Source organism: Chaetura pelagica, unplaced genomic scaffold (assembly GCF_000747805.2).
Source record: "Chaetura pelagica isolate M959 unplaced genomic scaffold, ChaPel_1.0 scaffold275, whole genome shotgun sequence".
NCBI lineage: Eukaryota > Metazoa > Chordata > Aves > Apodiformes > Apodidae > Chaetura > Chaetura pelagica.
Genome location: NW_009953486.1, coordinates 8,081,135 through 8,093,475, shown reverse-complemented (window position 1 = coordinate 8,093,475; position 12,341 = coordinate 8,081,135). Strand labels below are relative to the sequence as shown.

The following is a 12,341-nucleotide window of genomic DNA, read 5'->3' as shown; positions in this document are numbered from 1 at the left end:
TTAGCCCTCCCATCCTTCCCACAGTTGTCCTCTTTAAAATAAAACAAACATGATTTAGTGTTTAGTAGGAACGTAGCTAGAAATAGATTTGCAATGGTTCCATGCAGGAAAAAACAGTTGAAACACTGTGGACCACCTATAAAACAGCTTGAAACCTGTACAAAACCTGTAGCTCATGGAATTCCAGATTCATTTTGGTCTCAAAGCCGGTCAAATATTACCTTTAAGTAAAGAAATCCTCATGGGTGAGTTGAGAAGGCCAGACTGTGCCTGGTAAGGTACAGCAAGAAAACAGATGATTCTCTGCTCTGAGGAATTGCAGTTTTGTTCTTTCTGGATAGTGTGAGACACCACGAGGTAGCTGCTTCAAGTTTAAATTTAGACAAAACCAAGATATTGGTATCTAGTTTTTACTGGCAGTTTAACCATAACTGTTTTTTTCACCTTTGCTCACAATTGAAATTGCTTGGACCTCAATATGCCTGGATTCCCAGTAAACAAGTGTCAAGAGGTTTTGTACAGCTGTAATTCCCTGTGATGATGGCAGTGCCATATTTCTTGCATACTTTAGAGAATAGATAATGATGTTAAAAAAGTGCTGCATGCAAAATGGGAAGAAAAGGAAAGAAATGTAAAGAAAAGCTAATGCTTTTTGAGAACTGCTCCCAACTCACAGTGACTTGGCAGATGATGGTCTCTTCACATCTGGCCACTTTCGACGCTGAAACTGCCTAATTTCCAAGCAGCAAAAGGAGAAAAATGTTAACCACCACCAAGAAAACCACCAGCACTACAGTCTGAAATATGAGGAAGGAGCAAAGTTTAGCCTGAATGTTGACTACAAAGTTTAGAACATGCTGTAACATCAAAACAGAAATAGCTCCAGTGATGCAAAGTAATGGGGTGGAAAGATCTTGCAAATGACTTTCCAGGGTGTGTCTATCCATGTGATTCCCAATCCCCAACACCTTTAGCACAAAGGTAGCATTTTAGAATAATAATTTAACTTTTTTTGTAAAAAGAACTGTACCTGTACTGCTCGTAGCTTCCATCTTTAAGTCCTAGATGAAGAAAAAATGATAATGTTACTGACCATTGCCTGGAACAGAACGAGGCACCAGGGTTACGCACAATTTAAAAAAGGGACCTAAGAATATTAATGGATTGAAGTGCATTGCATGATAACAAGTATGGAAACGTCTACCTGGAGCTGTTGTTTTACTATTTAATCCCTTATTCTAGGTAAAAATAGGTTGTCAATTGGAATAGGTATATCTGAAAATGTCCTTCAGTGATGTATTTAAATGGCAAAACCTGTTAATTTCAAGCTGCACAGCTTTGTGAGACAGATAAACTAAATAAGACCTGAAATTGTATTTTGGGCTTTCATGGACACAGGTAGAAAGCCCTATTTTTGGCTAGGGGTCTTCAATCTTTAGAGGCTATGATTATTTTTTTTTAAATACCATTTTCTAATGTTAACTGTACAATAAAACGATTTAAACAATTTAAACAATTTAAAAAGAAGAAATAAAATTTATCTGTACCTTTTGGTTTGCTATTATCATTATACGTTAAAAAATACTTAAACATCTCAAGCAGTATAAAAACCAGACCCACTGAGAAGACCCAGAGAAAATTTAAAGGCTTGGAAAGGATGAAACTAACCTAGGTCCATTTTGGGTTTTGGACTTCAAATCCATAGTTCCAAGAGCACACCTTTCAGTAGCACAACACGACCCTTCTGAGATGTGCTGTTATTTCACAGCTACTTTGCAGCAACAAAGGCTGAGGAAAACTACTATAAACAAACACTAAAATCCTTTTGATTGATGCCTGTTTCATAATGGTAACTCCTTTGGGGAGCTTTTGTGTGTAAGGGAGGAGGCACTTACCCAGATCCATGTTCCTGGTTCTTGGGTTGCATTGTTTATACCCTTTGCAGCTTCTTAGTTCCATGAGCTGGACATGCAGTTGATTGAGAACATCTCTGTCTAGTGTATTCACTGCATTAATTAGCTGCAATGAAGAGCAGTTCTTATTAGTAACTAGTGCTCTGTAATCTGGTAACTTTCATTTATGGAATAAGGTGTTATTTGTAACAACAAGGAAGCCAAATGATACTATGATACATATATACTGTAAATGATACTATGTTCAACTATCTATATACAGTACCAATACTACACTATTTCAATGTATCAACAATAAGGAATGATGCTGTATTTCTAGAGTCATGACCAGGTACCTGATATGGATCAGTATTGAGATCAAAATACTCCAAAAATCCAGTAGCAAATTCACAAAACAGGAAGTTGTGGGTCTCATTGATTGTCCTCAAACACCAGTATGTGTTGTTATTGGCACTGGTACAGGCACAGAAGGGACCCACTGCAAACAGAAGAGTTATAAAGACATGAGCTACATGCTGCTGTCGTGAGGCACTAATAATTGTTGTCATGATATCACATTATTTATAGATAGTTACTGTCTCTGACTCCTGAGCTCTCAAGCAGAGAAAGCCTTCCAGCATCAGCTGCTTGTTCTCTGCATACCTGGACCACAACATGACTTAAGGAACATCTTGACTAGTTACTCTCTCTGACTTTGCTGGTCTCCCTGACATCCCAGCTGGTGAGATTCTGCACATAACTGTACTGTACACAAGACATGCGGGTTTTTATTTGCAGTTGTTCTGGGTTTTAACTCCCTTGCTTTTTAAGCATAAACACCAACACTGCAAGAGGGCTTGTGCAGCATGAGGAAGGCTGTGAACTAATGCTACTGGTAACTTCCAGGAACCCAGCACCCCTGCCCAGCTTAGCCAGTACATGGCTACCTATTATTTAGTTTAAAGTATCCTTACATGTCCAGAGGGGAGCAGTCTGCCAGTGCTGGTTGTCGTGGGTGAAGCAGGTCAGGCCAGGCATGCTGCACGTGTCATTATTCTTTATTCTCTTCAGCAGTTTGCGCAGTTTCTTCTTCCGCCGTTGCTCTCGAAGCAGCCACAGCCTGTCTTTCTCCTGCAGGGCTTTCCTGCACACATCCGACATGAAGGTCATGCAGACTCTGTTGTACTTCAACACACTTAAAAAACCCCCATGGAGCAGCTAATAAAATAAGCTGCTCTGAGGGAAAGAAATAACCGGTATTTTTAAATTAAATAGCTTATTGTCCACATGGCTCTGGGTAGAACTCTTTGTCATTCTATATCACTTAAAAAATATTAAGCCAAAGAGGCTCACGGGCTGGCCTGAAGTCTGTGATGTGACATTGCTCAAACCAGGAACCTTATCTTGATGTTACAAGCACTTCACTTGGTTCCTTGCCCAGGTGTCTGGATATTTATGCTTTTTAATATAGGACAAATGAAACCCTACAACTGTTGCTTAGTTTGCAACTAGTGTGCAGGGATCAAATGTGAGCGCCCTGGCACTTCCTCTTCCAAAGCAACAGGCCTTCACTTACTTGAAAGGATGAAGACCAGATCCCTTGTGCCTCAGTTTGCTTTTATGTTTCGAATGGTAACTGAAAAATAAAACCAGCATTGTTGATGAACAACAGAAAGACAATTGCTTCTGTTCATACCACACTTCCTACTAAATCTGAAGTGGATTTAATCCAGTGTCACTTCTCCCTGTAACTGATTCAGGGTGTGTGATGAATACAAAGCAGCCTTGCTGGACTGGCTCAGGGGCTTCTTCCTTGTTGTGTCTCTTTCCTTAGACCGTCTGTGCATTGTGACACCTGGCGCTCTAACACTGGATTGCAAGATGCATCCACATCATCCCAGCTACAATTTTCAATGTTGTCCTTCGTTTGATCAAATTAATAGACTTGTAATTCCATTACGACAGTTCTTCAACTGAATATTCACTGATTTGCTCAGATACCACCTTCCTGTTGTTTTTCTTCTTAATTAAATAATTTAAATACCAATTGTACTTGCTAGGGTTGTTTTTTTCCTCCCCTGTTACTAGCTAGAGGCTCTAACATGATGCACAGAACTATCCCAACAAGAGCAGTGTCTAAAACCCTCTGAGACAGGGAGGGTGTGAGCAGACAGACACATCCTAGCTGGGAGGCTCGACCTCCAGAAACTCTGACAAGATTTTGCAAAAAATTCCTGTGTAGTTTGCAAAGTTAAAAAAAGACAAAACAGCCCTAGTAAATAGAAATATTTTCTGACTGATAAAGTTGTTCATATTACCCACACAAAGACAAACTAACTTCAATAAATGTTATTTTCTAAACAGTGTATCAGAAGGCAGTTAATTGTCAGACAAATTCCTTTCAAAACAAACCAAGTATTTTAAATTATTAATGCTACTGGGAGCTTCAATAAATTTAATCCCTATAGCAAGTTAACAAAATATTATTAAAGAACAATATATCTTCACCCATTTTTGTTTATCTTGCACAGACACTGGGTATTTCATTAACTAATCCTAAATCAATGCAACTCTGCAAATACTTAAACATATGTAACTGAGGTGATTAACCTCATTGGTTTCAGTGGAATTATTCATCTGAATAATGCAATACATAAATACAAGTGCTTCCTGTACTGGGCCTGAAAACTGTAGCATTATTGCATTTACCATAAAAACAGCATCTTTACAGTATATATTAAATAAAGTCAGTTGTTAACATCTGTTTTTAAAGCTGTGGCTTCTAAGATAAACTGTTGGGGGCTTTGCCTTTTAGAATTACACTGATTCTATGTGAAACACCTTTTTTGCCATGGGCTCCATGCATGCTTTGCCATATCCCAAGACATTTGTGTTCTTATTGCAGTCATCTGTTGCTGAAGCCAGGCTGCAAGATCCGCATGGCCCACAAACACTATATACCTCATGTCTATACACTTGGGCATGTTGCACTTGCAAGAATTCCAGCCTTATGGTCAAAACCTCATCCATTCACACAGGCAGCGAAGTGCCATCCACACCCTCTAGAGGCTACTTAGTTAAAGCTGCTTCAGCCACCGATAATCATAGAGTTGCCTGATGCTTTTGAGTACACTGAAGTACAGCTTTCTTTGTGATTCTTGTACTGCTGCTACTCCTGGTGACATCTGGCTCACAGCAGCCTCAGAGACTGCTCTGTGATCACTACGATCAGGAGCAGCTGCTCCTGGTTTCTTTCTCAGGGGCAAATTCTGTCTGGGTTAACATTCGATTTTGAAAGACTTTTTTGCTGTGCTTATTTGCAGAGCAAGAGCCTGATTTCTTCCCCAGAAGGATTCAAGTGTGCTTGAACCTTCCTCCCATGCAATCGGGGGGCATTTGGCAAAAATGTGGCTATATGAGTAACCAACTATGCAGAGACCTTGATACATAATATTGACTGTTGCACTTAAAATCCATTAATCATCTGCACTAGGGAAAAACAGATCTTGTGCACTAAATCGGTGGTTACAAAAAAGAAAGTTATTCTGCACCAACTGTTAAATTCCTGCTTCTCCCACCTGGCATAATTTCAAATATTACAGTGGTTGCAACCAAGGAGATGATAGATCAAACCTGGAAAAACCTGATTGGGAAGAAATTTTCTCATCTGTTATTCCATGTATTTTACACACTTTTCTTTTTGGACCAGACTTGAGTAACACTGCACCATGCTGACAATTTGCCATTAAGGAAAGCAAGTTTTCAGAAAGAAGCCTGAAGCTTGAAATATTAATCTCTGGTATCTAATGGCAGCATCCTCAATACAAGAACTTAACTAGCTGGTTTATAAGCCATGTTACATGTCCTGTTACATCACCACCACTTGACGTGCAGGCAATTAAACTGCTGCCTGGCAGAAAGCTGGGCCTTGTACTCCTGCAGCAATCCAACTCCCCCAGCACACACTGTAAAAGAGTGCAGGAAGCAGGCAACCACTTAACATGACAGGTTCTGATCCCTCCTGTATCAGCTACAGTTGCACAATGCAAAATAATTATTCTGAAGTACACAAGAAATACCTTATCTTGTTACAGTCACACTCTTCAGGTCGTTTCTTCTTCAGGTGACCTCTCACCTCCCTCAGGTTCTTTATTTTATTTTGCAAAGTTTCAATCTAAAAAAAAGTAAAGAAAGATACAGCTTAAAAACAACACAATATGATTAAGTCTTATTCTAAACTTCTCAAGCCCATTCAATTGTCACCAAATGCTTCTCTTTTCACCACCTCCCATAACTCCCACCACTAAGAAGCATTTTCAGATTATCTCCCTTTCCAAAAGCAAACAGCAGCAAGAGGAAAGCTCTGGTAACCAACCACTCCTGGCTTATCATGATTTTTCCTCCTGTGCTCTACAGTATATTTATGAAGGTAGAAAAGTTACTCAAAGAAAAATTAAGCCCTTAAGTTTCAGCCTGTTCTGAGCCTGAGAAGGGAATAGGGAAGGAGTGCTCTAACGTCCCCTCTTCAGAGCTTCTGAAGAAGCAAAGTAGAAAGGTTCCATCATTCTTCAGGGCAGTCTTTACTAATTTCTGGTCACAGGGAATGTGGATTAGCAGTTAATTGTGCCACCCACATGGCTTATTATTAACTATCTTTTTTTTTTTCAGTAAATGGAACTCCTGCTTTTGTTCAGTCCAGCTCACACACACTGTGGACCTTTTCCACTCAGATGGGCATTACAGGCTTCTACCTTGATTCTTAACACAGCAGAAAAAACAAAGTAATCCAGTGTGAAAAACAAAGTCACTGCAAAACTACCATTAGACATCAGTGACTATAAGCCTTGTGGAAGCCCGTGGCTGCTGAAGCACAGACAGGACTGAGTGTTCAAGAAAAATCCACAAAGAATCCAGCCCTAGGACCTTAAATCAGAAACAACAGCACAGAGGTGAGCTCTGTACATAGGAAACTGTCCTTTTTAAATCCTAGCAAAGCTAGTGTTTCAGTATCTATCTGCCTTGCTACATGTCAGTCTATGCCACAAAAAGGCAGCCAACAAATTCTTAGACAGGACAGTGCTGTGAATTCATGACAGTTGGTAAGAGATTACAAGAGGTCCTTTCTTTATGCTTCTCTTTGGCACTTGTTCCACCATTATGTAGTTCTTAGAAAGCTGCTTCTTTCATGCACAACTTGTGTGGAGGGTTTGAACTTATATTCTTCAATATTAGTGACAAAAATATCAGATAAAGTTTTATAGGCAAATTTTATAGGGCAAATGCTCTCCAGGTTCTTCATACCCAAGAGCCTAAGGAAAATGAACTCAATACCACAGCACAATGATTAAACACAAGCAAGCAAAGGAAATAATTCTAGAAGCACCAAAACTAATGAAGCTCACTTTTCCTTGGGCTTATATTTGACAGTTGAAGGCCTCTTTTTGAGAGGTACACTGGGGAGCAAGGATAATAAGATGTGAAATAGATCCAGATTAAATTTTTCCCAGGATAGGGACATTTACAAGTCTCTCATTTATCTCAAAAGGCTTATGACATGCTTCAGCTGTCACTTGTGCTGCTGTTCTCTCCTCCACTCAGTACCTTGTCTTCCAAACTTGTAATAACTTAATTATCTTTGAAATATCTGAAACCAGCCAGTGAGTTCAAAAGGTTCCAGACAGACACAAACACAGTCAGCAGGATCCTATCAGCCCACAGAAAACCCTGCTAAAAACACACACAGAAAAAGCATAGCTGATAACATCACTGACCTCGTGGTCAATATGAAGTTTATGGTCCTTCCAAGCTTGCAGTGACCTGTACAGATCTGTGTCACACTGAACAGTGTCATTCTCCAGGATATAGCACCTTGGCATGGGAAAGCAAACAATGTTTATTATAGTGGATACACACATACAGAGCAATGCAAACAGCTAGTTTTACTAACAGCTCCAGGACAGATAAGAAGCCAGACTGGAAGTGACGTGCAGAATTCAAAGAGCAACTTTTGTTCAGGAGAATAGGAGTGTGCCATGAGCCAGGAAAGAAGTTTGTGTTTGAGTTGCCATGGAAATTTTTCAGGAGAAAAATTCCTATCAAGCAGAACCTGTTGACTGCTTAATTTCTGTATGTAAATCATGCTGCACTGCACAGACTTCTTGCTTATTCATTAGGCTGTCTACATAAATAATGTCTACTAACTAGCAAGTACAGAAAGCATTACTCAGAACCAATTTCCCAATGCATAATTAAGTGATGCAGGAGTAGGGACAAGGATAAAGTACTTCTTTATAAGCTGTACTACTACATCATACAGAAAAGAAAAAGAAACAAATTTTGCTGTTTTCTACAAAAAGGATAAAATTTTTCAGATACCTCCCTGACTTCAAAGGCAAAATACCCTCTGATAATTTTAAATGCTTATGTTTCACTACCTTCTAATGCAATTCAGGTTTTAAAATCCTTTCAAAAAAACCAACCAACCAAGAGCTTGACTATTTACCTGATAAGTTTATTAGGGGTCAACAAATATCATGTAGTCATTTTAAAATACTTGTTTAAATTAAAGCTGAGCATTTTCAATACCCCCTTATTTACTTTTCACCAAGGATGTTGTCTCACTGCCTTATTTTCTGCAAGTGTCACTGAGGACACTTAGGAATTATGCACAACCTTTCTGACAGTTCCTTGTACAGATTTGGGATTCATCCAATAAAGCAGCAAAAATCAATTCAAATTGTTCCAGAAAAGCACAAATAGTGATTTATGGGTCCTGAGTATTCATGAGAGCGGGGATAAGAGGACACAATTCTCTGTTGTCAACCTACCTACATTTTCTCATATTAGTAGTCTCTAACTCTATAAACAGAGTCAAATGGAAACTACAGCTTTCAGCAGCAGCTACCAGGCTCATGGCTCATGCATGTTTATATTACTAGTCATTAAACAAATTATGGCATGTAATCTATAATGACTGGTGGATTTCCTGATAATTCACAAGCAGAAATGGTGGCTAAACCAATAAAGTACAGTAGAAGATCCATCATCAGCCTCTAGAGATGCACACTGAGGAACAGACATAGGTAATTGTGCCCAGACAGTTCCCTCACTTCTCTCTCAGTATGTCCAACTGCCAATGCTCCTGCTCCATCCAAATATTCATCCATCATACAGACTTTCCCAGCACTGGCTAGGAAAAAAAAAAAAAAGGCTGCTTCTTCTCTCAGGACTGACTTGGGTTTGAACTACAGAGCGACCAATGATATGAAACAAGGTCACAGTCCAGCTTTTGATCTTCAGACAGGCCAGGTTACCCACTGCACACTGCAGAGAGCCCTTCCTGGTTTCACACAGTGCACACAGATGCTGCAAACAGTTTTGCCTGTCCTCACTGGAAACATGCACTGATCAGTGATCATTGCCTTCCAAAGTGCAGAAGATGTAAAGGCCTTGCTGTGGTTTTGTAGTACCATCACACCCCTCTGTACTTTGCAAAATTAAACCCAAAAGCTGCTGTACAAGATTAGAAGAATAATTTAAGTGAAGCTCGACTGGGTATGCAAAAGGGACACAATGTCCTTATCAGAAGGTAACATCCCTTTATGTAAAGTAGCCACTTAAGGAGCAAAAGCTTTTAGAAGTGCACCACATGCACTCACCTGTGAGTCACTTTTATTAGGTTAGGGGCTGTGTACTCTGTAATGCTACCAGTGCCACTGTACTCCCCCATGTCCTTATCCTCCTCCTCACGAAGAAGAGCCCTCTGCACCTTGTGCCTCTTTGTGATGTTTCTTGGTAAGACAGGTTGGTAGCCATCCTCTATGCCCAGAGTATAAATGGCTCCATCCAGCTCAACAGATACAGAACGGATCGAGCGATTCCGAACATAGCTTGGTTTGTATTCTGCATGGAAAAGGGAGGAAAAGGATTAACAGGGAGATAAATATGTTACAATTTGGTCCTCTCTGTGGTTCTTGGGAGAAAAATAACAGCCCATACTATGACATTTGGAATTAACTGGATGACAAATGGTGTTTGTTGCCCCTGTCCTCTGAGCTGCTGCTTCGTTACCTTTTGCATGGATAGGTGGATACCTTGGGGCGTGCAAGGGGTGGATACGATGCAAACACACATGAAAGGCAGACAGGGGAAATAAAAAATAAACCCACTTGTCTAATGTCACTTTGAGAGCAAAGAGCTCATTGAAAGAGACTCTGCTCTTCCTCCAAGAGTCACTAGGTGGCACTAAGACCTTGAAAAACTAACCATAACAGCTCAGGACATCAAGGTCTTCAGTTGTCCTCACAGATTGGTTCTCTATTTTTTTCTGCTGCCCACCAGACAATGCTCCACCACTAGGATTCCTACAGCACTTTCCCAAACTCATCCAAAACATTCCCGGAGTCCAAGCTGAGTCTTTTCTCAATTCTATGCTCATTCTTCAAGGTAAGATGCTTGATTTTTTTGGGAGGAATCAGTATCTGAATCTTTACTTTTATCCACGTCTAATGCTTTTCTTTGCAATTCTTTCCCTGATGTGCAGAGCAGTCAGTGCACATCCCCCCGTGCTACACACTCCCTCAGCCTTTGCTTCCACATTTGCAGTCCTAAAGTTAAAATGAAACATTTGCTAGGAATCGTGAGATGCTCATTGGTCTTCTCACCATTAATGCCTTCCAAATTTCTTTGTCCTGGCCCAAATCCCCAGAGCTCCTCTTCTGTTTGGTCAGGAATGCGACAAATATATCCTAGTTATGGAGTCTAAATCGATATTTAAACTTCCCTGTTGTATGATGTGGTCCATCTCAGACAATCTTTCCTGCTCACTGCCAATGAAGCAGTGTCACACATTACAATAAGCGTGATTATCTCATTCCTTGAGAAAATAGAGCCTAAGTACCATAGCCTCTCTTCTCCTTGTCCAGTGCCTGAGTCTTTACTCTGTATGTGAGGCTTGGAGTCATCTATGACATTTCTGGAAACAATCAAGCCCCTTGGCTCCTCTGGTCACCTCTCCTTCACCCAGAGCTGAAGCACACAGCACATCTCACAAGAATGGGACTTCCCTCTGCATCCGACAGGGGGAAAACTCAGTGTGCCAAATGAGAAGACCCATCTGTCTTGCAATCCTAAGCTCCACAGAAAAGCCAGCTTTCTCTATGGGATAACCATCACAGCAAAACAAGCCGGGGAAAATAATAACCAATAGGAGGTAGAACAACCAAAACTGACAAATACTTGTAACAATTGGCATGCTTTGGCATTAACACAGAGTGACTTTTTTTCAAAGAAACCTCACATTGATTCCAAATGGACTGTGAAGTCTCTAAAGCCATTTTGCAGACTGTGGCAAGAGAAAGAAACATCTCCTGCCACCTGAAACTAGTCCAAGCACTATACTCTTGTCAGCACCACACACAGAAAGTAGAATACCAGATGGATTGTCTGGCTTTGCAAATTTTCCACCTGTGGTTCAAAGTTTATTGCTAATATTAAGCCAGGTGAGTCACTGCTAAAGGGAAAAAAACAACCCAAAAGACCAACCCTATTTCAGGCACTCATTCAGGAAACGTTTGACTAAATGAGAAGGAAACTCCCATCTTTTCAGAAGTAGGAGGAAGTTCCAAAAAGCGACACCCTAACAATTATATTCAAAGTATAAACTCCTATTTCTTTAATTGTTCCCTCATTTCATCTTGTTAAACTCAGCCAACTAACAATTTACCTTCCTTCCAAGGCTAATGGGCCAATCCAGTATGTTGAACCTCAGCAGATAGCTGCAGGGAACTGCTGTCTACACACGCCCTTGAAGAATTAGAAGCTGAAGTTACACCTCCCTTGCAGCCAAACTAACCCAGCCTTACAATGAACAAATTGGTCTGGAGTGAGGCAGCTCCTAAAGGACTCATCTTGCTTTATCAACGTGCAGAGCTGACTCAGCACTGTGATTAGCTCCAAACTCCATTATTTTCAGAGGAAGTGGCTAAAATATTTAACAGGATCAATACTCATCTGTGCTCTGCTCTCCCACCTGCCAAGTGCACTGCAGGCATAAATACCAATGGCTAATTACTTATTAGTCAATCCTCTCCTACATTTAAGTTTTACCCTCCAATCCCTTTACCTGAGTACACAACCCACAATCAAGGTAGATCTAGAGCTGTTAAATATTTGGCCCCGAACACCTATACTCCTCTTTTCAAGTTATTGAAGTTTGGTTTTGGTAAGTTCTATGAGTCCTGGTGCCTCTCTCACTCTGGTCTTACAGAAGCCACCTGTCTCACAGGTGGCACTGCTGAAAAGTTCCACCCTCAGAAATGAGTCTGGAAATGAGGTCTGGAGAAATGTAAGCCTAAACAAGCTAACTACATTTTAGTGCACCACTCATCCCCCTGTGTCTTCCTGGACCAGTTGACAAGCATGTCTGTCTTTGTTGGAGGCTGAAAGTAC

At 40.4% G+C, this 12,341-nt stretch overlaps 1 protein-coding gene across 2 annotated transcripts in view; it reads right to left on the bottom strand.

Annotated features, from left to right (window-relative positions):
• Positions 1 to 12,341, bottom strand: part of SULF2 (sulfatase 2) — a 56,022-nt gene continuing 43,681 nt past the window's right edge. Inside the window, exons 11-20 of one of the 2 annotated variants that reach the window (XM_009998675.1) lie at positions 9,551 to 9,794; positions 7,664 to 7,760; positions 5,972 to 6,066; positions 3,469 to 3,528; positions 2,867 to 3,036; positions 2,249 to 2,391; positions 1,896 to 2,019; positions 1,031 to 1,061; positions 675 to 731; positions 1 to 31 (exon numbers count right to left, since the gene is read on the bottom strand). In XM_009998675.1, the coding sequence (XP_009996977.1) occupies positions 1 to 31; positions 675 to 731; positions 1,031 to 1,061; positions 1,896 to 2,019; positions 2,249 to 2,391; positions 2,867 to 3,036; positions 3,469 to 3,528; positions 5,972 to 6,066; positions 7,664 to 7,760; positions 9,551 to 9,794 (1,052 nt within the window). The remainder of the gene's footprint in view (positions 32 to 674; positions 732 to 1,030; positions 1,062 to 1,895; positions 2,020 to 2,248; positions 2,392 to 2,866; positions 3,037 to 3,468; positions 3,529 to 5,971; positions 6,067 to 7,663; positions 7,761 to 9,550; positions 9,795 to 12,341) is intronic. The other variant, XM_009998676.1, reaches the window with a different exon arrangement.